This window comes from Filobasidium floriforme, assembly GCF_021052385.1.
Source record: "Filobasidium floriforme strain CBS 6241 chromosome Unknown HD553scaffold_12, whole genome shotgun sequence".
NCBI classification, from domain to species: Eukaryota; Fungi; Basidiomycota; class Tremellomycetes; order Filobasidiales; family Filobasidiaceae; genus Filobasidium; species Filobasidium floriforme.
In genome coordinates, this window is record NW_025763633.1 from 655,066 (window position 1) to 678,858 (window position 23,793).

Below are 23,793 nucleotides of genomic sequence, written 5' to 3' on the forward strand. Positions count from 1 at the left end.
TTAGCCAAATTTAAGATTGCATGCAATGGCCCAGGATCACCGTGATGGGCGAGAAAGTTATGACTCTCGACCAAACAGTCCTCGTGTATGCGGACATATCTGCTTGATCTTGTACCGGTATCTGGATACAAATCTCGCCTCTATATCTCAATTCCAGCGTGGTATCCGGGATCTGCTCTCTAGCTGTGCTGCGCTTTCCGCGGGAAATTGTGGACCTTCGCATCCGTTTGCCTACCACCTTGCGGGGCACAATGCTATAGCCAATAACACCATCTACTAGGACATTTTGGCGGACTGCCAGCATTCTTGCAACTCAATCCTCGCCTATCGATGGGCAACTATCATGAGCAAGATCTATGATAGCCTCGCTCGTGCAGAGGATGCGGAAGAGGAGCGCGGCCTCCTCATTCCTTCAATCGCCACGGCAATTGGGGGCGTTTCGCCAACAGGAATGCTGTGATAATTATGCTCGTGAAATGCAAGGTTTTGCTGAATCACTTCTGTGTGATATTCTCTTGACTTCACCAATGGCGAACGCAAACGGCGCCGCGCCTCTCTGCAACAACCTTGAGCTCATATGTAAATCAACTTTGTCGAACGGCTCTCTGCAAGCTTCAACGCAGTCTTTTCCACTCATCAAGCACCCTAGAAGGTGTAATTGAGAGTGCAGATCCGCGAACGACGTTTAATAACTTCCTCCTCGGTGGTATCGAACGATGGTTGAGTACTTCCTCCTAGGTGATATCCAGCGCCGACCCAAAACATTGCTGACAGCTGTCTGCCTTCCCCTCAATTCGTCTGAGAGGCTCAAAGTTACCCTTGACCCCAGCTATTGTCGTATGCCGAGAATCGCTCCCGCCTCTTGCCTCTCATGCGCGCCCGCATCTGGCTTGTTCTCCTTGGGGTATATCTTGCGGCCCCTCTCTTGATTGGTTTCGATGATCTCCCACTAGACATATCATTCTTTCTACTAAGCAACTACCGTAACGTCTACCATTTTAACACGTTCTCATGGGAGAATGAAAATCAAAGCTGTCCTATCATCAGCATTGCTAGTGATGCCATGAATCATCGCACACAACCGGAACAAGACAAGATCACCTTGCACATAGGCTAATTTGCAGCGTAGACAAGGAGTGCCCTCCAACAGATGAATTTCTTTGAGACCTCCAACAATGGTCATGAATACATGACCTTGTGAATCACTTCCTTGACATGTGTGTGGTGTGACCCGCAAGTTGCATACCAATGCCATGCCTAAAAAAGGGGAAAAGATGACTTGCGGAGGCAGGTGACCAAGTCTACGTGTTTGTTGGCAAGTCGGTCCATTCCTTTGCGATATCTTTAATAGATTTCAGGTGCAAGGGTCTGAAGGGATCTGACACCAGCTAAAAGAATGATTCGAGTTGATGCATAAAGTGGCGCACATGACCGTTGATTCAGGAGCCTTTGATGTTGTCATGTGAGATGATGGGGCTCTTCTTTGTCTGCCTCTTGGTGATCCAATAGGCAAAACGTAGTACCCCTGCATCGAGCCCATACTTTTCAATGCCTGCACACAATCGGATGCATCAGCATTGGAGATCAAAGACCTTGGACAGCGAATAGCATACCTCTTCATATTTATAATGGCGACTACAGGACGGAGCTGGAATGCTTCGACCCGGGCCGGTACCCTTCTGCTCATATTTATCGTATTCGTCGGATTCATCGCAGTCATCGCATTCGTCGCATTCACAATCGTTCTTCTGATGGCTAGCCGTCCAAGACTTGCACAGTTTGCCAATCACTTGGGTCAATCGCAAGACCTCTGCCGGCGACAAGAGACCACTGATCTTGAAACCCAAGGGGATGCCATCTTTCGTCTCCTTCTTCACGGTACCTGCAATTGCCCAGCTTGAGCACACATGTACACTATCGACCAAATGGCTCACCCTGGTGGAAAGATAGTTTCCGGCTCAACTGATCCCACCGCTCGACCATTTTCTCCCAAAGGCCTTCCTCCGGTTAATCTTTGGCTTTCTGATAGGCAGCTGACCTTTTTCCCGTCGGCTTGGATTGACGACCCGGTGCGCTCTCCCCCTGGCCTCGGTACCAAGGCGTGACGATGGGGCTTTGTGGACGGCTTTAGGGAAAGTCTCTGTCTTATGCTTGCTCTCGAACACTTTCTCCCGAGTTTCAGGCATGGTGATTGTCGTAGCCTCCTGCTGTGCCAGCTTGACGACCAGCTCTTCAAGACCTGAAGGGCAAGGGCGTAAGCGCGAAATGAAATGACTCCCGTAGCGAACCGGCTTGCCTACCGCTGGGATTTTGCCGATGTAGATGGTCCAGTTGGATCTTGTCCGTCCTTCTATGGGCGAAGGCTGTGCTAGCATCGATGAAGACTTCGTCGCAAGTCTCAGGCGCGACGATGGTGGTTGCGTCTTGTTCAGACTTCACGTTGATCTTCCCTTTTTGAGCAGTCAGACTACAAGATCTACAAATGTCTTCAATCACGCTTTCTATTACATTTCCCACTCAAGACTCTCATCCTTATCTCCTTGTAATCTCTTGGATAATAAGTCAAGTGTATCTCTGTGCATTCATGTAGACCGATCGATTGACCAAAGGTCAGCCAACCACCTTCGTACAGCCTCCAATATGTCATCGCCCTCTTGCGCGCTGCTCGTCGTCATCCATTCCACACTTCGCGACACCACCGTCCGTCTCATTCCTCCCGGTCGTCTCCTTTGTTCCGTACTGTATCTTGAAATCGGCATTGTGTACAGTATACCGATCGTACATCCTTATGCACCCCGCAAGAACGACATCGTACCCAAATTATAACCCACGAGGTTCAATAACCTCTCACTCTCCTTCCGCTGTTCTACCAATAACTGCTGCAAGACCTCGGCCAACTCTTCGTTGGCGATCAGCAGGTCGCTGTGTACGGCTAGACATACAGCGAGTACCGCTTGGACGGCCTCGAAATCCCGGTGCGAACGTAGTCGTCCGACCAACGCTCGAAGAAAGCGTTCCAGATGCTCTATTGAGAGTAATGACCGGATCTCCATATCGATAGCGGCTGGCGTGAGGGATTTCAGATAGATAAAGAATTTCTCGTCTGCGGTTAACGGGGAAGGTCAGTCAGTAATCAAGTACTATACAGATCCCGCAAATGACTTACATCGTCCGCCCTCTTTTTCTTGCCCAAGACATCGCGTGAACTCGCTCTCGACAAAAGCGCTCTGCAGGTCCAATCTAGTTGTCGACTTTGATGCGCTATCGTCTTCCTTGGGGGCGATGTCGAACCTAGTACCAAGGCCATCGTCCAAAGATGTTACCGTTGGCAGGAAGAATGGCGCCTGTTCTGGCGCCTTTGGCGCTTCCTTGGGCTTATTTCGCGCTCGGATGATGTCCAGGTTCAATAGCGTTTGCCATCGCGAACGTGGCATCAACGAGAGCGTCAAAAGCTCCTCGCCCAACTGTTCTGGTGTCGTGTAAATGTCCTGGAATTCGGGTTCACCGATGGGTTCTATGCCGTCCAAGTCTATTGAAGCGCTCAATGTTAGCATGTCAAGATTTGTGATGACGGTTGGCGGAGACGGGACTCACCCTGATCATCATCAGAACCCTGCACCGTCGGCATAGCGACGTCGGTTACCTCGTTTTCGTCGATATGCCGCAGAGCAACCTCGCTGAACTGCGCCTTGTTCGCCCTGCACGGCCGAGTTCGATATCAGTGAATAGGGCACCAACATGTAGACATATCCCTCTTGTTGCGACTCACCAAAGATGCACTCCTACGCTATCGACATGACTCGTAGCTAAAAAGTCACCAGTCGGCGAAAAGGTCACACCAGTGGCGATACTCGTCGTTCTGAAGGCATCTACCAATTGACCAGTCGGTACGTCGTACGTCCGTACGACCGAATCCATCGAGCTCGTGATCAACCATCGCGAATCCGGCGAAAAGGTCTGCATAAGGGAGGTCAGGTTCAGAGTTAATATTCGTCAAGTATGATATTGATAGATACGACAAACTTACCATGTCCAATATCGGCCGTCTCGGCCCGCTCAACTCTCGCACAATCCGCCTCGTCTCCACGTCCAACACCCGGATGATCAGATCATCACACACCACAGCCAAAAGACCGCTATCCCGGTGCAACTCGATCGACGTGATGTTGGCCGGCAACTTCATCGTGTGCTCGAGGTTTGTTGTGAAGAAGTCAAAGAACTGCATGACGAACAGAAGATGCTGAGCTCACACTCATTAACCCGAACACGCGGGCATCAGACTCACGCTCAATGACCCGTCCAGAGTACTCGCGATCAACACATTGTTCAACGCATCCGTACATAATCCCGTAATGGCGCTCCCTGACTTCTTGCCCTTGACGACCTTTCCCTTCTTTCCCTTCCCCATGACGGAAACCGGGGCAGGTACCCCGTTCACTTGAAAGGTCTTCCTCTCCTGTCCCGATTGCAAGTTCCACATCCGAATTTGTCCGACGGATGATCCTGCCAGAGCATAGTTACCACAAGCCGAGGTGCATACGGCAGAAACCGCCCCGTCCTCGACGTCTAATGCCCAACGACCGGCTTTCTTGTCCTGTAACCTCCAAGACCTGGCATACGAGTCTCCTTCGTGCATGGTGACCACGTCTTCCCAATCCTTGCTCCTTGTGACCTCGCTGCTCATCCTGACGATCGGACTCCATTTCAGGCTCTTGACAGGGACTCCTAGCGCGTTGGCCTTGCTGACGACCGATCCTTGAGAAAGCTCGAACGATCGAGAATCCCGGACGACAGAGGTGTATCGCATTGAACGATCCCGCGAGGCGGTGAGGATTTGTTTACCGTCCTGGCCATAGTATCGAATCGAAGTCAGGGGGGAGTGGTGACCCGTACGTGATTTCAGTAGTCGAGGAACCGCTGTGGGCGAGTCGAACGCCCATTGCTACAACAAGACACCGATCGCCAATACTAGCAATGTCAGCTCAAGGTGCCAGTATCAGACTGTTCACCCTGCTGGTACACACCTTGACACCATTGTCCCCCGCACTACTGATCAACAACCCTCCTACAAATTGCAAACCCGTCACACCCGCCTCGTGAGCGTCCCGAATGGTATGCAAGAGTTTCCCCTTGGCGTTCAGGTCCCAGACGGCAATCGTTCCCGCTGTCGAAGAGGTCGCTAGGATAGGGGGTCCGTCTTTTCATCGTTTTTAAGCAGATTTGACTTGGCTCAGCTCGAGGTTCGAGAGACATTTGAGGAGGATAAGCTTGATATAGTACTTACCCATCCTGAAAGCGACACCAACGATTCCCTCTCCGGTGTTTCCCTCCATCCGCACCTTGAGCACCTCCTCGCCGTCCTTGATATCAACGACCCGGACGGTCCCGTCTAGATGTCCTACGGCGATCACGTCGATAGCAGGTGATTGAGTTAGGATTGTGATGGGAGAGGGTGAGGCGGGGTTGAGAGCGGGGAAGATGTGGATCGAGGAGCTGTTGCAATCAGACAGGTTATGGCAGAGTCGGATTAGCACGCGGTTCTGTCCCTATCGAGCTGCGATAGCGTTCTTCCGGTCGAGAAGAGATGCTGGAAGACAAAATCGTGTCGAAAAAGAAACCAAACTCACAGCGTCTTGATGTTCCAAATCCCCATCCTTCCATCCCTCCCTCCCACCAGCACCTTGTTCACATAAGTACTAGGATGAACCATCGTACTCGGTTCAAACCCCTTGGGAAAAGAAATCTCTCCTTCCAATTCGGTGGTGGTTATGTTGAAGACCTGCAGAGACCCATTCGGGGAAGAGTTTGAAGAGGAAGGGTGGAGTGCGAGGAGAGTGTTTCCGAGGATGAGAATTTGGGAGATCTCGGACGAAGTTGAAATGGTGTAGGAGGTGAGGAGTTTGCCTCGGGTGTAGCGGTGTATGGTCGACCCGGACGAGGCGAAGACGTCGTTGCCGTGTACGGCCAGGCTCGTGATCGGGGATGGCGTAGGAAGTCCTACAGAATAGTCAGGCAGGTGATTGGTATTCCAGTTAGCGTACGCAATTTATTTGCAAGGGTGGATTCAACCTGGACTTACCGACAAACAACAACCTCATCTTTCCCGCATCCCACATCGCCCAACTATTTCCCAGACTAGTCACGATCGTCACATTCGGTCCTTCCAAGGCTCCCTTGGCTTGCCTGACTTGAAGTGCGAACGGAACATGGTTGGTGATGAAGCCAAGAGCTCGGAACGGTGCAAAGAGACGCGGTTGAGATTTTTTCTGTTGAGCCTCGAGCTTGGTACGTTTGGGCGCTCGGGAGGATTCTGCGGTAGCGATGGGTGGGGACATGGCTACGGCGGGAAAGAGAGAATCTATATCTCTTTTGAGAAAAAGAGGATGTCTTTACTCTGATTGTCTGTTGCAAACATGGTCGATCAGCGTTAGTAGGTAGAGACGACCCTTTGCTCATGCTCATAATCTCGAGGGAGAGCTCGAACAATTCAAGATCACGTGATCTATTATTGATCTTCTGAATCACGTAAGCAAATTACGGCACCCGAATCTTCGTTGCCCATCATGCAGTCATCTCGTTACAATCGTGTAGTCTACAATTACCACAATTTACTATGAACTAGTCCACAGAGAGTCTATGACCCGCCTCACGACTCTAATCCTTCTGAAATCCCTTGAAAGCGCTCGCTAAGGCAGCCAGCTGCGTCCTATTATAACTCGCTCCCACAGTCGTGTTCTTGAACCAAGGCATCGTTTCAAACGCATGGAACCCCCCGGGGACGGTCTCGAACCGGATCTTCACTCCGGCCTTTTCGAGCTTCTTGGCATATTCCTTGTTTTCGTCGTGAAACAGGTCGATGGTACCGACGGTGATATAGGCGGGTGGTAGGCCGGCCAAGTCTTCCCGCCGACCGGGAACCGCATAGGGGGTACGGACGGTAGCTTGGCCGGGTTCTTGGCCGAGGTATGATTTCCAGCCGTAGTGATTGTTCCGGGTCGTCCAGATGTACCGCATCGAATCGGGTCTCAGGACGGTCCGGTCGTCCAACATCGGGTAGAGGAGGTATTGGCTTAACGGCTGGACATCCCCTTGGTCGTGTATCCTCTGACATAGGGCTGCTGCCATCCCCCCTCCCGCACTTTGACCCCCGACTACTACCTTCTCCCTATCGATCCCCAACTTTTGAGCGTTCTTTTGCACGTAAAGCCACGCTGCATAGGCATCGTCGTTCCCAGCCGGAGCGGGGTTATCGGGTCCCATTCGGTATTCCACAGAAACGACCCGGATCCCAAGCTTGCGACATCGTTCGAACGTGGTATCCGCCCCCATTCGATGAGATCCTAAGACGTACCCTCCGCCGTGAAACCAGAGCATAGCGGGTAATGCTCGATCACCGGCATTCGAAGGGCTGTATACCCGGAGGTTGACCGAAGGGTCAGAAGGCTTGAGTCCGGGGGCAACGAGGTCTTGAACAGTGATGTCGGAAGGAGCGGTGCTACCCTTGAGGCTCCTGGAGAAGTTGACGAGGATTGTGGGAGCGAGGTCAAGTGGGAAGCCGGGAAGGTACTGGATGGGCCAGAGGTCAGGGTGGAGTTCGTTGGGATTGAGTTCGGACATGGCCGATAGGAGATCGTCCTCGAGTATTCGAGAGGTGCGGTGAGCTTTCGAGCGAAGGCCAGCTTTGATGAGACTGTCCAGGACAACAGGCCTTACACCACATCTTAGCCACCGTGCTCCCCGGCAACCATATATATACCTCATCTTCCCAACTCATCAGTCCAGATCGAGAACGGGCCCAGCGGCCGGTTCAACCTCGACGTCGACATCCCCAGGCCGTTAGTCATTGATCGTGTCGACCGGCCACCGCTCGGGGTCATTCAGGTCGCGGGATTAAATTCTGGATGTGTCGCATCGTCACTCGTCGCGGGAAAGAAGCGCAAAGGATCGAGGCGCAGACTTCGCTTTGCAAAGCTCAGAGATCACAGCTGTCTCCACTTTCGTCGCTTACGCTGGACAACGCTGACTATGATTTTGTATAGAAGTCTTCGGCAGAATCGAACCGAAACGGTCCAAATCTTCGGTCGCAGATAATAGCTAGGCGATCGCTTTGAACTTCAGTGCGTCGTTGTGAGGGCGCGTATGGTTCTCGATGCTGGGGCATGTGATCTATGACGTTCCTACCTTTGTTTCCTAAGAACGGGGGTTGTATTATATGTACTATATATCCCAAGTGCAGTGGTAGAATGTTATTTGTTGGCCAATGTAATCGAGGTGTCTATCGGATTGCAATCAGCGACTCAAATCAGTCATGCCTCGACGTACGAAAGCTCCGCCTCAGCCTAGTCCCGCCCTTGATAGTGGGGTCTTCGACATCCAGGCAAAGGTGGCCAAGGCAATTGGCGGAAGTGGGGGAGAGTTTACCTATGCTCAGTAATAGCGTGGTCCACGATCTGTCTTGTCAGATTAACGCTTAGCCTTTGAATTGCGTTTTCCCGTCACAGGTCGGTCCAGTGGCGAACTCGTCTTCACGGTCCATACCGGCAAGAAGGATTCGAAGAAAAAGCCTTATACCGGCACCGATGAGTTCGCTCATACCCACAAGGGAACAGACTTCAGAGTTAACTTCAAGATCAAATCCGAAAAGACCGACGATGACGCTAAAAGCTGGTGGACGATTTGATCGACGCCTGGAAGCGCGAGTTTGCGACCGAGCCGAAAGATAAGCGGAAGCCAGACGAATCTAGTGCTGCTACCCTTTCCAGTACAGCAGAATTCACAGCAAACCCTACACAGCCCTCGAGCACCGTCAGTCAGGGAAACACGGTACAGACCATCATAACCCGTTGACAGTTCGTTGCAACCGATAGCTCATGGTCAACGAACAATTGGACGATTGAGCAATTCGTTTTCGCGAATTTCATGAAGGAGGGGCCGTCAGTCGGGACCGATGATGAAGGGAGTGGCAATGAATGATTGAGTCAGAGTGTATATCAAGAGATCTTGAGCATGACCTCAGAATTTGGAGCATGATATAGAAAAAGATGGCTTCGAGGCAATCTTGGTCTGCATACGTAAACTATTCAAGCGATACAATACGCAATACTGACCAGTCCTGAAGATCTAGAAGAGTAGTTGTTCCATCCTGTCGGGCGTCTATTCAATCTTGTAAGGATTTATCGGTATTACCGAGGGTAGAGGTGTCGATCTTGATGGATCTATCCCGGATACGTTCGCTCCCTTACATCAATCTATACATGTGGTTCTTCTGTTGACATCGTATGAAGCGATTTGTCATCGCCAGTACAGTTCTATAATTCTATCTCGGCGTAATTTTGGGTGGCGAGTGGCTGAAGTCGCCCTCGCACATCAAATCGTGCGATACCCCAATAGCTGTACAATCGCTTCCCGCATCAGCATAAGGTAACGCTCGAGGCAGCCTGCATATTGTCTTGTGACTAGACGATTTGCGAGCCAACACGTATCTCAAAGGAGGTAGGATGATGTCATACACGTTTCCTCAACTCGGCCGAGTGTTGACCGATGGACAAGCACGCTACAAGTGACCTGACGGCTACATCTGCTTATGTCGGAGGAATCTGAATGATGTTAATGATGCCATGCCTTTCGGGATTCGGACGAGTCATGACCGGTGGTGAAGCGATGGGAACAGGAGGAGGATAGCTGACAGTTGCCTCGACTTCCTTTGTCATGGTGTGCTTGCACCGGTAAAAAGCTTGTAACCATAACTGTGACAAGTGAAATGCTCACAAAGCCTCCGCCTAGAAAACCCTATATAATAAAGGACACAATCCGGAGGGATTTGTTGGTGAATCTATCACTTCAGTTCCTCCGATCAGAATCAACATAGTTACAACAAGTACAACATGTCTCCTCAGAAAAGCAACCCTCAGAAAGTTTCGCCTTCCGAAGTAAAAATCTGGTTGGCAAAAATCCAGACGGCTGTTAGACAAGCTGGCGAGCACGGAGCGAAGATCATTGAAGGTGATTGCGATACTTTCTTGCCTGCTCATCGGTTGCTGAGTTTCTGGTACATTACAGCAAGCAGACCGATGGGGTGTGTAGCGGGTTTCCAGGTCAACCTCATCCCGAAACATCACGAACTTCCAGGTCCAGGTCTTACCAAGGACAATATCACTGTGCCCGATGGTCGAGTGGTGTACGTATCCGTTTGGTACCATCCTGAGAAGTCACCCAAATCAGTCCTCGATTCCATCCGAGAGGCTCTCAAGCTTGACGGCCCTGCGGCCGATGATGCGCAGCCCGTCTCCCCCGATACGCCAAACCAGGAAGATCCCGCCGATTTCGTCAGGGATCCAGACATGGGAGATCCAGAGGTAGAAGCATCAGAACTCAGCTTCGTCGCAAACGGATCTGACGACTTTTGGGGAGGAGTCTCATCTGACGCAGAGTCTGATTCTGATGCATCTGAAAGATGGGATAAAATCACCGACTTAGACCTCCGTGGCTATGATACAGACAACAGCATGTTCAGCGCTCCTGCGACGAAATAGAATAGCAGGTGTACAATATTCAGTACATATGCCACCGTCATCGATGTCATAGATTTATCCGGTGATTCACCATGCAGGTTACCTACTTGTTGACCGATTCATTGCAGGTTCATCATTACGCCAAACTTGATTGATCGGATATGCGATAGCCATGCTTATCAATCTATGATTGGCGGGTCTGATTTCCCTTACGCTTTACCATTGCGAGACTTTGCTTAACCAGTTATCGGGTTACAAATCAACCAGAGGTCGTCCACCATACGGACTGCTGTAGCATATGACATCTGTCATTGATCCCACTCTTTACCAGTTGCCTTGTATAGAGCTGTCTTTTTTTATCGATGAAGCGGCACGGGAGGATTTGTCTCTGTAATTTAGGCTGAGAAAGGAAGGGATGCAGGCGCGTTGTCATAGTGCTATTGGCGGCGTGATCGTCAAGCGGTATCAGTCATCTGATCATCCGACAACAGGATGAGCGCAACGACCTTCCTTTGTTCTCTATTGACCCAGCCTCACCAATAGGGGCTAGCAGCAGGGGGGCCGTAACACAATAAAATCCCATAAGATAGGTGCTGGCGATCGTTGCGACCTTCAATTCGATCATCGTTGATTGGCGCAACTGGTCGTGTTCCACTCCCCCTTCGTCCGAAGTACAGATCAAATCCTGATTCGATGACGCGAGAAGAAACTATTGCTCAAAAGCGTATGAAAAGAGCGGGAAGATTCAGTGGAGACTTCGCCCCAGAGGAAGCAATCAAGATCTTTAAAGCGATCATAGGGATTGGAGATCCCAAGTTCCAGCGCGCAAAGGTTATTCCCAGTAAGCTTCCCATCCGATGCCTTGGTCTATGACCTGTATTGAGAGAACCTCACACAGGCAGCGGAAGGGGAAAAGTCTACTACAACGTTCATTTAGCCATGACCAACGCCTCCTGGAAGCAGACGATACCGCTGATAATCGACGACGTCACGGTCAATGTCATTACCGATGAACCTGGTGAACTCGATCCTCGCTTGAGTAGCGCGATTGAAGCGGCTATTAAATCTTTCTGTGTTCAAGATGAGACCCCGATTTCATCCCCACCTTCGATAACGATCTCTCTACCGGTCCGAACAGCCTCTCAGCATGCACCTAGCAGTTCGAGCTCGAGCAGCATTTCTACTGCCATTGCGGGTAATGGAGATACGGATGTTACTAGTATATCGACAATGTCACTTGTACTGAGGCCGGGAGACAAAAAAGGCAAAGAAAACGCAGCTCAGGTCGACTTGGATAAGCAGGAGTTCAGCGATTCAGGAAGCGATGATGGGTGGGACAAGATTGGGGAGGATGAGTGATGAATTGTCACTGCCGAAAGCAGGACAGAGTCTCTGGTCATGTGTTTCATCCACGTGTAGCTGGTCAACTTGTACGTCCGAAGAGATGAGAGCGATGGGAGGAGTATCGGTTTGGCTCCAATAAGGAAGGCGATGGGTACCGTTGAGCTGCGATCGATCGATCGAGGACGTCAGATCGCTCATAATAATGATCACGCGATATGGGATCATGCCGAGTGAACCTTTCTGTATGTTCAGTCCGTCTTATATCCATCGCCTTGAGAAGCCTGAATGATATCACACCAGACCACTTCCTTTCTTGTGGGTACGGAGAAGCATGGTCTCTTGCCTCGATGAACGACTCGATGTTATTGCCGGGAAATCATATAAGGCGGAACGACCTAGTGAATGAGAGAGACATTGAAGTGGATTATACGATAGTTTTGAATATCACTTCTGTTCCGGAGAAACCGAGAATCAAGCGCTATGTCTATCAATACCGAAGATATCGCGCCCCAGCCGGGCTTATACTCTGAGTACGCAGTCAATATAGCGGACGGGCTTAGTAATGCCTTCACTGCTCTGGATATGCCGGGATACATAGTCAGAATTCACAAACGAAGACGTAAGTCGTCTGGAAGGTATCAGAGATTGGAGACTGCATGTTCATACTACTCTGCCGTATATGACAATAGATATCAGTGCTCGGAAAGTGCGTGCATCTGCTTGGACTGAGACCGGAGACGCAGGAACGGTCCACAGACAAGGCCGGAGGGTTAAACTCCACGGCACCGTACTCGTAGACGTTGAGGTCCTCTTCAAAGACCCTCAGCAAAAGGACAACGTTGTGAAGGCAATCGACTTGGCGCTGGGCGGTCCAGACCTGGCCGAGACGGTCGATGGCGACTTTCAGCTGTTAACGAGCTCCAAAGATGGTGCTAATGAGGGAGACGATGCTGATACGTCGGGTTCGGAGCAGGAGAGCGTCCCAGCCTCCACCGCACAGACGGAAAATTTGAAATCCGTCGATGACTGGGAGATCTTGTAGGTGTAGACGACATTATCATTGATATAGGTCAGATATAAGGATTGTATTCTAGTGCTGAGAGCCGCAATACCTTGACATCGTTGTCGCTTACCAACACGCTCAAAAGGTAAGACTGTCCATCGAGCATCGGGCGGCCGCGCTTCATGTTGTTCACCCAAGCCCATGAGTCGTGCTTCCAATTGTCCAGCGATTAAGGTTTGAGGGTGATCCTCTGCGGAAACAAAGTTGTGACTTCGACCTACCGGCGATGACCGATCGCGGTTATCGAGCTGGCAATATGATATCCCAACAACTGTCAACGAAGACTGAACCTCCCGACTTCCACTAACCATCTCACATATTCTGCAACTCTTCAAGACCTTCATCCAAGATGCCCATACTCGACGAAGAAGCAGTAGCCAAGTTCCGGAAAGACGGGTGAGCCAATACCTTTCTCGTTCCAGCAGCTCCGACTGATCCGGCTGTCGTTTCGTCAGATACTATGTCATCCCCGATTTCTTCTCTCGAGAGGACTCGCAAGAGATGTTGGATCGAGCCAAGAAGCTTATCGAGGAGATGGATCTTACCAACCATCCTATGGCGAGTCTCGCCGCAGCTGTCCGGGTCGGCTAGACGCTCACACGACTCTCCTCTTGACAGACCACCTTCTCCACCTCTGAACAAGGCAAACACGTCGGCGACGACTATTTCCTCTCGTCCAACGACAAGATCTCCTTCTTCCTCGAACCCAGTTCCATCTCCCGGTCTTCGGTGGATTCCAAGCCAGAGTTGACGGTACCGAAGACGCAGAGCGTAAACAAGATCGGACACGCTTTGTGTCAGCTGGACCCGGTCTTCAAGAAGTTTACTTTGGAGAATGAGAGGATCAAGGACGTCGCCAGGGGTCTGGGAGAACACGAGGATCCGTTAGGTACGTGAATTTCGCGTTATATAGTCATATCTACAGAAAAGCTGACCCGCCTTTGGGATCTGGTAGTGCTCCAATCGATGATCATCTGTAAACAGCCCAAGATCGGCGCCAAAGTCCCCATCCACACTGATTCTACCTTTCTCTACACCCACCCAGCTACAGCTGTGGGATTCTGGATCGCACTAGAAGACGTGACCGAGACGAACGGAGCGTTGTCGTTCTTGCCCGGATCTCACGTTGACCCTCGGGGCGGGGTGGGCAAGCGGTTTGTCAGGATGAAGAGCCGGGCGGAGGGTGGAGAGGGTGGAACGGGGTTCATCGACTGGGACGAGGAGAATGGAAAGGAGCGAGCGGAAGGAGAAGCAGGGAAGGACGAGGTGGATTGGGAAAAGGAACCGGGGTGGGAGTTGGCCACTTGTAAAGCCGGGTCGCTCGTCCTCATTCACGGTGAGTCCCAGCTCATATGCCAGCCACGAAATGTGTCCATCGAGCTCACAGGTAGGTTTTGGCCGAGAAGGAAACGTACAGCATCAATCGCCACACAACTTGTCAGACAAGACCAGGTTCATTTACACTTTCCATATGATTGAGGGTGCCAAGGGGACCGTGTACGACGAGAGGAACTGGTAAGTCGCAAGCTTTTTCTCTCGATACTTCAATGTTTAACGAGCTGACTGGTCGTTCTTCTGGTTGGAACACAGGTTGCAGCCCGCTCCCGCATTACCATTTGCCAGACTATTGACTTGATGCGAATGTACCGCCTCCATACAATCAACTGAAACATGCAATTCGAAACCCATCTACTCCTCCTCGCTGTCCTCCCCACCTCCGAACTGGATCCCTGCATCTTCCCCCTCCCCGTCCTGTTCCGAATCGCTGTCCCCGCGATCTTCTTTCGCTCGCTTCTTCTTGTCTCGTAGATCTTGGTTGCGCTTTTCCATCTTGGCGAGGATCTTTTCGGCCTTGTTGAACATTCCTCCGGTGGCCGTCCCGCAAGCGTAACATTTGGGCGTCTTGGCGAACCGGGTGATTGCGCAGCTACGAGCGAGAAGGAGATTCCATTCGTTAGTAACTACTTCAAACTGCTATTCGGATCATTTTCAGACTAGAGTCGACTCGTATAGACTCACTTCATACAGAAATAGTGCCCACACTTCGTCACCACCGGCTCGGTAAACGGTTTCCTACAGATCAAGCATCCAAACGGGATATCTTCTTCCTCTTCCTCCTCTTCCGCTGGCGCTTCGTGTCGACCCGTCGTGGGGTTCACGGCGAGCTTGTCCATCTGCCAACCGGCTAGGTAGTCGCCTCGGTCGTGCAAGAATTTACAGGAGTCACCGTACCCGCAGAAACCGGTTTCTGAAAGATTGAAGTCGAGGCATGAAACGCGAGTCAGCAAAAGAGCTTGAAGCGCCGAGGGAGACTTGAGAATGGTTTGACTCACCTTTGTAATCCTTACATACGTCCGGCTGATAATCCGTCACGGTGATACTCCTGATATTCGCACTAGCCTTCTGAGGTCCAGCTTTCATCTTGCTCGACATCTGAGCTTGCCTCTCGTCCAATTTGATGAAATTCGAATACGATCCCAAGCCCTTGTACGTCCCATCGCTGGGGAGAATGTTCCCGTCCTCATCCAGCCGAGGTCTTTTTATCCGACCGCTATCGTCTTTGGTATCGCCGGTGAGGTCCCATTCGGCTGAACGGGTGACCAGTTCGTCACCACCGACGGTAAAGCTCTCGTCCGCCTTGAACTGCTCGTCGGCGTCTCTCTCCCGCTTGCGTGCTTCTCGTATCCGCTTGGTCCCCTGGAGGAGCGGATTGAGGGTAGTACGTTGAGTAGGCTTGACCACTGAGCTCGAGGGAGCTTCGTCGGGAGAAGGGGTACGTTTGCGGGAAGATTGTGGTCGGGATTTGCGTTTGAAGGTGAATGGGACCGGGGCGGTTTTGGGTGGTGAAGAGGTGGAAGGTGTAGGATCTGCTGGTTCTGACATAACGGTGGTAGATATCGTAGGTTGGCAAGGATACCGGGTTGGGTCGCTACAGGTTTGCAGGTCGATACAGTATGATCTCTGCACTTTTAGGCAGATCTCAAGGCACAAGGTCGAGCGAGCGAGCTCTTACTCATCGCTCGAATCGCTCGGAATTGATTGATAAGCTGTAAAGTGCTAGCATATTTTTGGTGTCGACCTCTTGATGACGTGTTAATTCCAGATCTACCTCGCTCACACCTACTCGAGCACCGGGACATCTATCATCTGCAATCATCATGTTGCATGTTGTGACCTCATACCGATGTAACCCTATCGATATCGAGTCCCTAAGCTCCAGCGTCTGGGCACATAAGCCTATCTCCTCCCGGCCTGTCGTCTTGATTTATCATTCTTAAGAGCTTTTCTCAACGAAAAACGTGACGCTCAAGCTGTCCTACGAATAGCCTGGACCAACTACGAGCTCATACCGCAACGGAAAGCATTGGCGAACGGAAACCGACACAAGTTCTGCAGGAACTCACAGACCAAGTTTACAGAGATTAACGTCTAAATTCAATAGGCCAACATATTCAGGAGGCCGGCACATCACGGTAGACCACAATCATTCCACTCACTCCATCGATACTTCACCGTGACGTCATCTACGTTCTACCCCTCCCTAACCATACCCAACATCAATCATGTCTTCCTCCTCGTTATTCACCATGGCTCAACAGCTGGAAAGTTTGAAATATCAACCGGAACCTGAAGAATACGATCATTCGGTACTGAGGCTATTAAACGAGCGGTACTCGACTTGGGAGGACCTGGTCAGGCTCTCTGAGAATGCCGGTGCGGGTCCGTCCGGCCTGCGGTATGGTGAAGAGGAAGGAGAAGGGGATGTTACGCAGGAAGATGGATGGGACCTTGATGTGGACGAGGATGAGCTCGAGGATGGTGTAGCTACGGATGGGAAGAAGGAGAAGGATCTGAAGGGGGAGATGACACTGCTAGAGGCCGAGATCGAAAAGTGGAAAGATCTCGAACGGAATAGTACCGAATCCGTGAGTGTAGTATTCAGCTCGGATATGCTGACTGTGATCTATCATCCTCTCCTTGTTGGCTGATGAAGCCGTATCGGCTACAAACATAGCTCGCTAAAGTGAACGCGGAGATAGCTCCCCTTCATTCCCAAACCCAAGCTCAATTGCAACAACTCTTGGCTCAGACTTCTCAACTATCAGACTCAAGATACGCATTGATGGATGATCTAGGTCGTCTGACCGGAGAGCTCGTCTCCTCCAACGCCAACGGCGACATGACAGGAGAGTTAGGAGGAAATGGGGCGGAAGATACGCTGACTCTGCTGGAAAGAGTGGAGAACGCTAGGACGAGGTTGAATGCGCTTGGTTTAGGGATCAAGTGGATGGGAGTGTTGGAGAGGGTTATGCTTTCAGCGTGAGTATCGACTGAGGCTTTTGTCCTGTATTGACGGTAATACTTATCCTTCTCAATATTCGTATCCTGTAGTCAAGAGACACTCGAAGCGCGTCAACTCGGAAAACCCTCCCCGACATCCCTGCGTTCCCCTTTACCGAGTATCGCACCATTCAAGAACTTGCATAACCTCCTCATCTCCCTGAGCACAAATCTTCCAGCAAATTTCCATTTGTTGGCTATCGCGCAACGGGTTCATCGGCAGGTCTGGAGGGAGATGAAAGGGTGGGGTGAAGAGGCTTTGGAGAGCGCATTGGATGGAATTGGGTGGCCAGGAAGAGGGGTGACTTATGAATCAGTCGGGGTGGAGGAGAGGAGGAGATTTGAGAGGAGTTTCAAGGAATTACTGGTACTCCAACAAGAGTGAGTCTAGTTAGGTCATTCCGCTGTGCGGAATAGCAAAATTCTGATTGCAACGTCTCCTACACCATCGTTTTTTGATAGGGGTATCAAGCTACTCGATACAACACCAGAAAAGCTCAAGTCTGTTCTGAATTTCGATGCCGAGATCGAAAACGGACTTTATCCGATCGTAGCCATGGTCAGGTCGGTCAAACAACGGTTCATCTTTCACTTTGAGGGTGATCGAGGAACAAACAGACTGGACAAGGTCAGTAGCAAGCGATCCGGACATCGCTGACAGATATTTCAAGGAGAAATGCTCATAACGGATGGGTCGACCCGGTTTGTTTTGCTACAGCCGGAATGGGCGTTCTCGAGCGTGCTGGATACAATATACGAACAGCGGGCGTTCGCGGAAACATACTTGCAGGCTCTCGTTTCACGAACGGGGACTATGTTCAAGGATATCGACGCGGTCGTAAGCTCTTTCATCGAATTACCGGCAGATACTTGTAACTGATGTGACTCATGCAATGGGCCTCTTAGGCTGAATTGACAGCTCAGCTCTTGACGCTACCTTTGGCTCTGCTGAAGCATCGATTCCCTCACTTGTTCCCTCATCCACCTCTGCTCGCGCATACGGTTTATCAGACTGTTGTCTTTGACGATTCGATCAAGCGGGGCGGTTTCTCCTCTACCAGGGCTTGGAAAGCGACCAGACGGAGGCAGCAGCGAGGTTCGGACGGTGGGACCGATGAGGATGAGTGGGAAGGCTTGACTGAAGAGATTTTGAACACGGATGACTGGTTCGAAAGGTGGTGGCAAGGCGAGAAGGAGTGTGAGTTGCTGGAAATCTATATTCTACCACTATCATCACTGACAATATGTGCTGCTACAGTTGCTTCGGAGCAATACGAACAGATTACCAGTTCACCCGAGGCTTGGACGCTAGTCGATGTCAGCGAAGGGGGTGACCAAGAGTCCGAGTCTGCTCTTGAACGACGGCGGGATTTCAAGCCGACCATCGGTGCGAGACAAGTCAGGGCACTCGTGGAACAGGTCGCAGGTGAGTCGGCTCGTGCATCCCCTGTGGATCAGGCGCTGACCATTTCACTTTCTAGATCGATACGCTTCTTTGCCTACTCTGCGGCACAAGTACCCGTTCCTGGCCCAAGTGCAATTACCCATACTGGATTCGTATCGCAAGCGTATTGCCAGCTCCCTGGACGCCTTCGAGACCCTCGCCTCGACATTTGCCAGAGCAGTACCGGGTGCACTAGCGGGACACTCTCGCGAGAATGGACTCGGTATGGATACCGCTAAGATGACGAGCGGGGTTGGAGGGCTGCAACGCTTGACAAAGGCCTGGATCAGCGCGAAGTGGTTGATGGATGCCATGGAGAGATGGGGTGATGAAATGGTGGGCGCGTCGCGATGCCAGTCAACCCAAATCTGCTGCTGATTTTCTCGCTTTTCCGGCAGCTATATCTCGAGTTGGTGACCGAGATCTCAAATAGCCCTGACTATATTGCTCGCGCGCGGCATGATGGGATCGCCGTAGATGACGGTGCAAACCCATACGATATCGCTGTCGAGCAGTACAGGACTCTGGTCAATCGGGCCGAGAGCATGATTGTCAAGCACGTCACAGCCGAGGTCGAGAGAGATCTTCGGACGCATTTGACCAGGTCAGTCGTTGTTCCGCGTATTTCCCCGATCCATAAACTGATTGCTCTTTGACAGGCGCTGGGATGCAAATGCATCCTCGATGGACAAGGAAGGGACTACGATGGCGCTCATCGGGCCTTTGACAACTCTCTCCGCGCATCTTGGACATCTCGCGCACATGCTGCCCGCCAGCGCAGCCGGCCACCTATACCGTGCCATCGTCGCTCATGTCACCAACCATATCATGCAACGCGCGGTATACGCTGGATGGTCCAAGTTTACCGAATATGGTGGCCAAGAGCTGGTAGCTGAGACCAACGCATGGGTCGAAGCTTCGACCCTAGGACTGCGAGAATGCGACGCTATTCGCCGCCCGGGCCTACCTTGGCAGGCTTTCGGCGAGACGGCTCGGCTGCTGTCACTTCCGACCGAAGCCAAAGAGGAGCAGCCCGTGACGTTTGCTCAGGCGGTCGCCATGGCGTTTGACTCGCAATACGCTCGCCTAACGGAGCTCTTGGATATCAAAGAGCTCGACCAGGGACAGGCGCAGGTTGTACTCAAGCGTAGAATAGATTGCTGGCGATGATGCCACGCCTATCGATATCATGCAGGAGAGGATTATGATGAGAATGGCTGTCTCACGAGCGCTAATGATTTCCCCGCTATTCATAAGGCGTTCAACTGCTTTCTCAAGGAACGATATCGCTGCAGTGTACATCACCTTGTAATGCGGATCTTCGCTCCGATCAACAGAGGTGATCTACCACAACCTTTGCTGGATGACCGCGAATCGCTATGATGGCCACAGGGCGGTACTCGCTTGTTGAAACTTCAGGCTCGCCACCAAATCTGCGCATGCGAGTTCGTAAGCATGTCCATGAAGGACTCAGTCAGGAGGAGATGAGAGTCAGCTCGCTTTTTGCGTAAGCGGTTCTGTACCCACATCAAGCCACTCTGTCAGAACCGCTTCCACAGAAAGCGAGCTGACTCTCATGTCCTCCATCTCTGAAGCTGTTGTCGTCATGGGTCGGTAAGTCCAGAATTTCCTAAAACATAGGTCCTTGTATCCGCCTCCAGCAGCAATGATCCGATTGAACAGCTGAAGCCTGTCGCGCTGGCCATTTCTTGAATTACAATGAACAATCACTTGAGCAGAAGGCCAGAGAGACCGCAAGAGGAGTGATTCTTAACTATGAAGTCCATATCGTCACCACCCATGGAGCTTCTCAGGTGCTCCCTCCTTCCAAGCGCTGACACAATGAAATGGTACTCAGCCGCTTTTGTTTGGCATGAGACCTTGTACAAGTAAGTCAACATCGGCCAGAACTGCAAACACCTAGTAGATCCCTAACGATGTATCTGCATGCGGACGCCGGCTGCACAGAAGCCCCATCAGTCGCCAACTAGCTGTGCATGCTAGGGTGGTCCGGAACAAAGTGGCGCCCGTTCTTACGCGTATTGGTAACCGTCGTCGCTTCTTCCTCGTTCAGTACAATGTATATCCTGCGTCAATGATCACAAATGATTCATCAAGATCAGTATTGACAGTCGCGATTGAACCCCGATACAGATACATGAACTCACCTCCATCGATGACGACGTCCGAACCGGTCATGAACCCGGCGCCAGCAGCGTGTTGGCTGAGGAGAACGGCAATGAACTTGCCGATCTCTTCGGCGGATGCGAATCTGTCGTCGAGGCGGAAATGGTAGATTGAGAAGTTAGTTTGGGCAGATGACTTGAATTGCCAGCCGGAGCGATGCGAGGGGATGGGTTCAAAAAGAACTAGCGAGGAATTGCAGGAAGGGAAAGAATACGAAGCGAAAGAGAAAGAAAAAAGAACAGAAGAGAGACAGGACGAGCCGACGTACCGACCAATCGGAGTCCTCTCCTCCCAAACCTTGACCCAACCTCGAGCTTGTTCGTCAGGCGGGTTGGCGATCATGTCCGTAGATACGTAGCCCTGTCAGCATCATACCAAGTTCGGGATCTCGTAAGCTGCATACTCATTTGATGTAGGAAGGCAAAGGACGGGAAGGGGTACTTACGGGTGAGACCGAGTTGATGACTACCTCGTAAGGAGCCCATTCTGCCGCCAAGCTCTGTAGATCCCAAGTTCATCGAGGACAAAAAGGGTCGTCAGTAAAAATGACGAGATTCACTCCAAGTCAGCGGTCATTTCTCAGTCAGATCCCAGCCACTGCCCCGCCTCACCTTGGCCAACATCGTCACCCCAGCCTTGCTCGCATTATAAGCAGCCTGATACTGCGGCGTCATCGCTACCAACCCGGAGATGCTGGAAACAAAGAGGATCTGTTTCCCCTTGAGGTTCTTCTTCGGTTGACCGTCGTCGGCGGTAAGGCTGACTTCGGAAGAAGAGGAAGAGAGGGAGATGGGTAGGCCGAGCCAGGAGCGCATGAGGGCGCGGGAGAGGTAGTAGGGGCCGGTGGTGTTCGTTCGGAAGATGCTGTCGAATTGGTCTGCAAGTTTCAGGTACGGAGGTGTAGTTGTGAGATTCCGAGATTCAACACTCAATAAGGGAGAGAAGTACTGAGGTGAAAGGAGGCTTACTATCGGTCATGTGAACGGAAGACTGCCAAAGCGCAATTCCTGCACGACATACCCCACATTCCAGCATAGTTTCAGCTTAACGATCCCACACCCACAGCCTCGGATCAAAATATCGTGCTCACCAGCATTGTTCACTCCGATGTCAACCTCTCTTCCGAAAGCTTCCTGTACGTCCCCAACGAGCTTGTCGATCTCGGCACTGGAATCGACGTTGCACTTGAACGCCTTGACGGTAACGCCGTGCTTGGAAGACAGTTGAGATGCGACGGGGGTAGCATCGGTCGAGGTGTATGTTATGGCGATATCGGCACCGGCTACAAGAGGTAGATAGCAAGTTCAGAAGTAAGTTGGTGAGGAGTGGAAGGAAGTAGGTGTTTTAGACAAGGGTGACATGTACTTACCTTCTGCGAGAGCCTCGGTGATGGCTAGACCGATCCCTCGGCCTCCTCCGGTGATGAGGACGAGCTTGCCTGAAAAGTCGATCGAGAGGGGCATCGTAGTCGAAGGTCGCAGTGATTTAGTTGAGAAAAAAGTCAGATGAGAGATGCAAATTGAAGAGATGCAGTCGACTTGTGACCTTGACCTCGAATAGTATTCTATAGGAGGATGAGCTTGTCGGCGATGCTGCTGAATATGGTCCAACAATCCTCCGAGCGGACGAATGACGACCGATTGCTTCCGTGAGGTGGCTCTTTGCTTCCGGTTTATTCTTCTCTTTCACGTGATCCTGATACTTCGTCATCATTCGTCACCCTAAGGTAGGATCGAAGTTGACATCGGCAACGATATCTCGCATCTCATCTTTGGTTTTTGAGTCCTTCATCGTCCATATATACCATACACCATACACTCATCTAGTCTGGACTCAAACATCTCGACACCATGTTCGCTCTCCGCCAATCCAGCCGCCTAATCCGTTCAACCCAGCACCTCATCCGCCCATGCGTCAAGCTCGCCTCGGCTCCTGCTCTCTCACAAAGAGGGTTCAGGTCGACCCCCCAGGCCCGAGCAGATCTGAGCGACATGGCGGAAGCTTTCGCCAAAAGCCCATTGTTGGATATCATGAAGAAGAGTCCTGGAGCTGTAGCGGCTTTGAAAGAGGCCGGGGAAATCGCCAAGAAGAAAGGTTAGTCCCGCTTCCTGCTCACCATACATACCCCTTCAGGCTCCGCTTGCTTTCGAGAGCAAACACGCTTACAGTATGCTGACGAAACCGTATGATATGCTATACTTCATTTCATGTCCCTCGCGCGAATCCGTAGGTGTGGACATGACCAGCCCGCCATCGAAGATGACCATGATGTCACTAGCGTTCGATAGCGAGTTCAGGGGTGCGATCGAGAAGGTACGTCTTCATGTCCTTCTCTCCTTCTTCTTCTTCTTTACAGTGCTTGATGTTTACTCGTCTTCTTGTCTGTTGTTTCCTCGTGCTCGTATTGTCGACGCGGTTTTGTGATGATGGTGGGGTGGGATGAATTTGTAGTTGATGACCGAACTGAAGAACGCCGGGGTGGACGTCACACCAGAAGTGAGTCTCGTCTCTCTTCCTCCTCTACTCTACTCTCCACTCTCTTCAGGCCTCCGTTCCTCTTGCCCGTGTATTTCGAATGGAACGACTTCGCTCACCATCCGCCTTTACCCTGGGAACAACAGAACTTGCAGAATATGATGGGTTCCATCGGGGAGCCGGGACAGGCGGGGGACGATGTTGGGGGGAGGAAGAAGTAAAGGAGAGTGGGATGTTACGTTGAAGGATACGGGACACATTGGGAAGCGAAAGTAGCAAAAACCAAGACAGGCGAGCAGGCGATAAGTCGATGAATGGCGAAAGATCAAGAGGTTATCGAGCCAAGGATCGAAGCGATACCGTGGTATGCCAGCAGCAAGCGAAAGTGGACGATTTGGAGTGAGGTCGAAACGGGCCCGCTTGACAAT

The 23,793-nt window shown here is 51.4% G+C and overlaps 9 protein-coding genes across 9 annotated transcripts; 5 read left to right on the forward strand and 4 right to left on the reverse strand.

Annotated features, from left to right (window-relative positions):
• Positions 1 to 2,786: 2,786 nt before the first annotated feature.
• HD553DRAFT_272830 (putative WD-repeat protein) lies at positions 2,787 to 6,335 on the reverse strand (the record flags this gene model as incomplete). Its single annotated transcript, XM_046177785.1, has 10 exons — positions 2,787 to 3,103; positions 3,167 to 3,529; positions 3,595 to 3,698; positions 3,770 to 3,957; positions 4,028 to 4,219; positions 4,286 to 4,942; positions 5,025 to 5,197; positions 5,285 to 5,493; positions 5,628 to 5,997; positions 6,080 to 6,335. 10 exons carry the CDS (start codon positions 6,333 to 6,335, stop codon positions 2,787 to 2,789), a joined length of 2,829 nt encoding a protein of 942 aa, XP_046036347.1.
• A 191-nt stretch (positions 6,336 to 6,526) lies between these two features.
• On the reverse strand, positions 6,527 to 8,256 carry HD553DRAFT_312335 (putative alpha/beta hydrolase domain protein). The gene has a single exon (XM_046180086.1). It carries the CDS (start codon positions 7,759 to 7,761, stop codon positions 6,655 to 6,657), a length of 1,107 nt encoding a protein of 368 aa, XP_046036348.1. The 5' UTR covers positions 7,762 to 8,256; the 3' UTR covers positions 6,527 to 6,654.
• A 52-nt stretch (positions 8,257 to 8,308) lies between these two features.
• Positions 8,309 to 10,532, forward strand: HD553DRAFT_324322 (uncharacterized protein; the record flags this gene model as incomplete). The annotated part of the gene is made up of 6 exons (XM_046181472.1): positions 8,309 to 8,405; positions 8,502 to 8,617; positions 8,665 to 8,805; positions 8,851 to 8,933; positions 9,307 to 9,420; positions 9,869 to 10,532. The coding sequence occupies 6 exons, from the start codon at positions 8,309 to 8,311 to the stop codon at positions 10,530 to 10,532; spliced, it is 1,215 nt and encodes a 404-aa protein (XP_046036349.1).
• A 672-nt stretch (positions 10,533 to 11,204) lies between these two features.
• On the forward strand, positions 11,205 to 11,870 carry HD553DRAFT_324323 (uncharacterized protein; the record flags this gene model as incomplete). Its single annotated transcript, XM_046181473.1, has 2 exons — positions 11,205 to 11,352; positions 11,410 to 11,870. 2 exons carry the CDS (start codon positions 11,205 to 11,207, stop codon positions 11,868 to 11,870), a joined length of 609 nt encoding a protein of 202 aa, XP_046036350.1.
• Positions 11,871 to 13,148: 1,278 nt separating this feature from the next.
• Positions 13,149 to 14,606, forward strand: HD553DRAFT_285110 (uncharacterized protein). The gene is made up of 6 exons (XM_046178219.1): positions 13,149 to 13,314; positions 13,374 to 13,476; positions 13,537 to 13,807; positions 13,874 to 14,254; positions 14,325 to 14,433; positions 14,509 to 14,606. The coding sequence occupies exons 1-6, from the start codon at positions 13,268 to 13,270 to the stop codon at positions 14,552 to 14,554; spliced, it is 957 nt and encodes a 318-aa protein (XP_046036351.1). The 5' UTR covers positions 13,149 to 13,267; the 3' UTR covers positions 14,555 to 14,606.
• On the reverse strand, positions 14,607 to 15,870 carry HD553DRAFT_331676 (uncharacterized protein; the record flags this gene model as incomplete). Its single annotated transcript, XM_046182028.1, has 3 exons — positions 15,252 to 15,870; positions 14,938 to 15,166; positions 14,607 to 14,845 (listed from the first exon to the last, which is right to left on the reverse strand). The coding sequence occupies exons 1-3, from the start codon at positions 15,799 to 15,801 to the stop codon at positions 14,608 to 14,610; spliced, it is 1,017 nt and encodes a 338-aa protein (XP_046036352.1). The 5' UTR covers positions 15,802 to 15,870.
• A 195-nt stretch (positions 15,871 to 16,065) lies between these two features.
• HD553DRAFT_296739 (TIP-1 family-domain-containing protein) lies at positions 16,066 to 20,021 on the forward strand. The gene is made up of 10 exons (XM_046178524.1): positions 16,066 to 16,844; positions 16,934 to 17,238; positions 17,311 to 17,640; positions 17,722 to 17,887; positions 17,978 to 18,097; positions 18,166 to 18,457; positions 18,518 to 18,685; positions 18,741 to 19,039; positions 19,102 to 19,307; positions 19,363 to 20,021. The coding sequence occupies exons 1-10, from the start codon at positions 16,482 to 16,484 to the stop codon at positions 19,871 to 19,873; spliced, it is 2,760 nt and encodes a 919-aa protein (XP_046036353.1). The 5' UTR covers positions 16,066 to 16,481; the 3' UTR covers positions 19,874 to 20,021.
• Positions 20,022 to 20,688: 667 nt separating this feature from the next.
• Positions 20,689 to 22,435, reverse strand: HD553DRAFT_43800 (uncharacterized protein). Its single transcript, XM_046184224.1, has 8 exons — positions 22,260 to 22,435; positions 21,981 to 22,172; positions 21,859 to 21,897; positions 21,502 to 21,767; positions 21,336 to 21,389; positions 21,159 to 21,250; positions 20,872 to 20,975; positions 20,689 to 20,790 (listed from the first exon to the last, which is right to left on the reverse strand). The coding sequence occupies exons 1-8, from the start codon at positions 22,351 to 22,353 to the stop codon at positions 20,774 to 20,776; spliced, it is 858 nt and encodes a 285-aa protein (XP_046036354.1). The 5' UTR covers positions 22,354 to 22,435; the 3' UTR covers positions 20,689 to 20,773.
• A 305-nt stretch (positions 22,436 to 22,740) lies between these two features.
• Positions 22,741 to 23,586, forward strand: HD553DRAFT_342610 (uncharacterized protein; the record flags this gene model as incomplete). Its single annotated transcript, XM_046182767.1, has 4 exons — positions 22,741 to 22,984; positions 23,121 to 23,203; positions 23,342 to 23,386; positions 23,512 to 23,586. 4 exons carry the CDS (start codon positions 22,741 to 22,743, stop codon positions 23,584 to 23,586), a joined length of 447 nt encoding a protein of 148 aa, XP_046036355.1.
• Positions 23,587 to 23,793: the final 207 nt, after the last annotated feature.

Excerpts from the sequence above, each read along its gene's own strand:
- HD553DRAFT_312335 (XM_046180086.1), bottom strand. The coding sequence starts at position 7,761 with ATGAGGTATATATATGGTTGCCGGGGAGCACGGTGGCTAAGATGTGGT.
- HD553DRAFT_285110 (XM_046178219.1), top strand. The coding sequence starts at position 13,268 with ATGCCCATACTCGACGAAGAAGCAGTAGCCAAGTTCCGGAAAGACGG. Across the intron at positions 13,315-13,373 it reads GCCAAGTTCCGGAAAGACGG|ATACTATGTCATCCCCGATT; the intron begins GTGAGCCAATAC and ends TCGTTTCGTCAG. Across the intron at positions 13,477-13,536 it reads ATCTTACCAACCATCCTATG|ACCACCTTCTCCACCTCTGA; the intron begins GCGAGTCTCGCC and ends TCCTCTTGACAG.
- HD553DRAFT_296739 (XM_046178524.1), top strand. The coding sequence starts at position 16,482 with ATGTCTTCCTCCTCGTTATTCACCATGGCTCAACAGCTGGAAAGTTTG. Across the intron at positions 17,641-17,721 it reads TTACTGGTACTCCAACAAGA|GGGTATCAAGCTACTCGATA; the intron begins GTGAGTCTAGTT and ends GTTTTTTGATAG. Across the intron at positions 18,458-18,517 it reads GTGGCAAGGCGAGAAGGAGT|TTGCTTCGGAGCAATACGAA; the intron begins GTGAGTTGCTGG and ends GTGCTGCTACAG.
- HD553DRAFT_43800 (XM_046184224.1), bottom strand. The coding sequence starts at position 22,353 with ATGCCCCTCTCGATCGACTTTTCAGGCAAGCTCGTCCTCATCACCGGA. Across the intron at positions 22,173-22,259 it reads CACCGAGGCTCTCGCAGAAG|CCGGTGCCGATATCGCCATA; the intron begins GTAAGTACATGT and ends TACCTCTTGTAG. Across the intron at positions 21,251-21,335 it reads TCATCAACTCGGTCTCACCC|GGCTACGTATCTACGGACAT; the intron begins GTAAGTACCCCT and ends TGATGCTGACAG.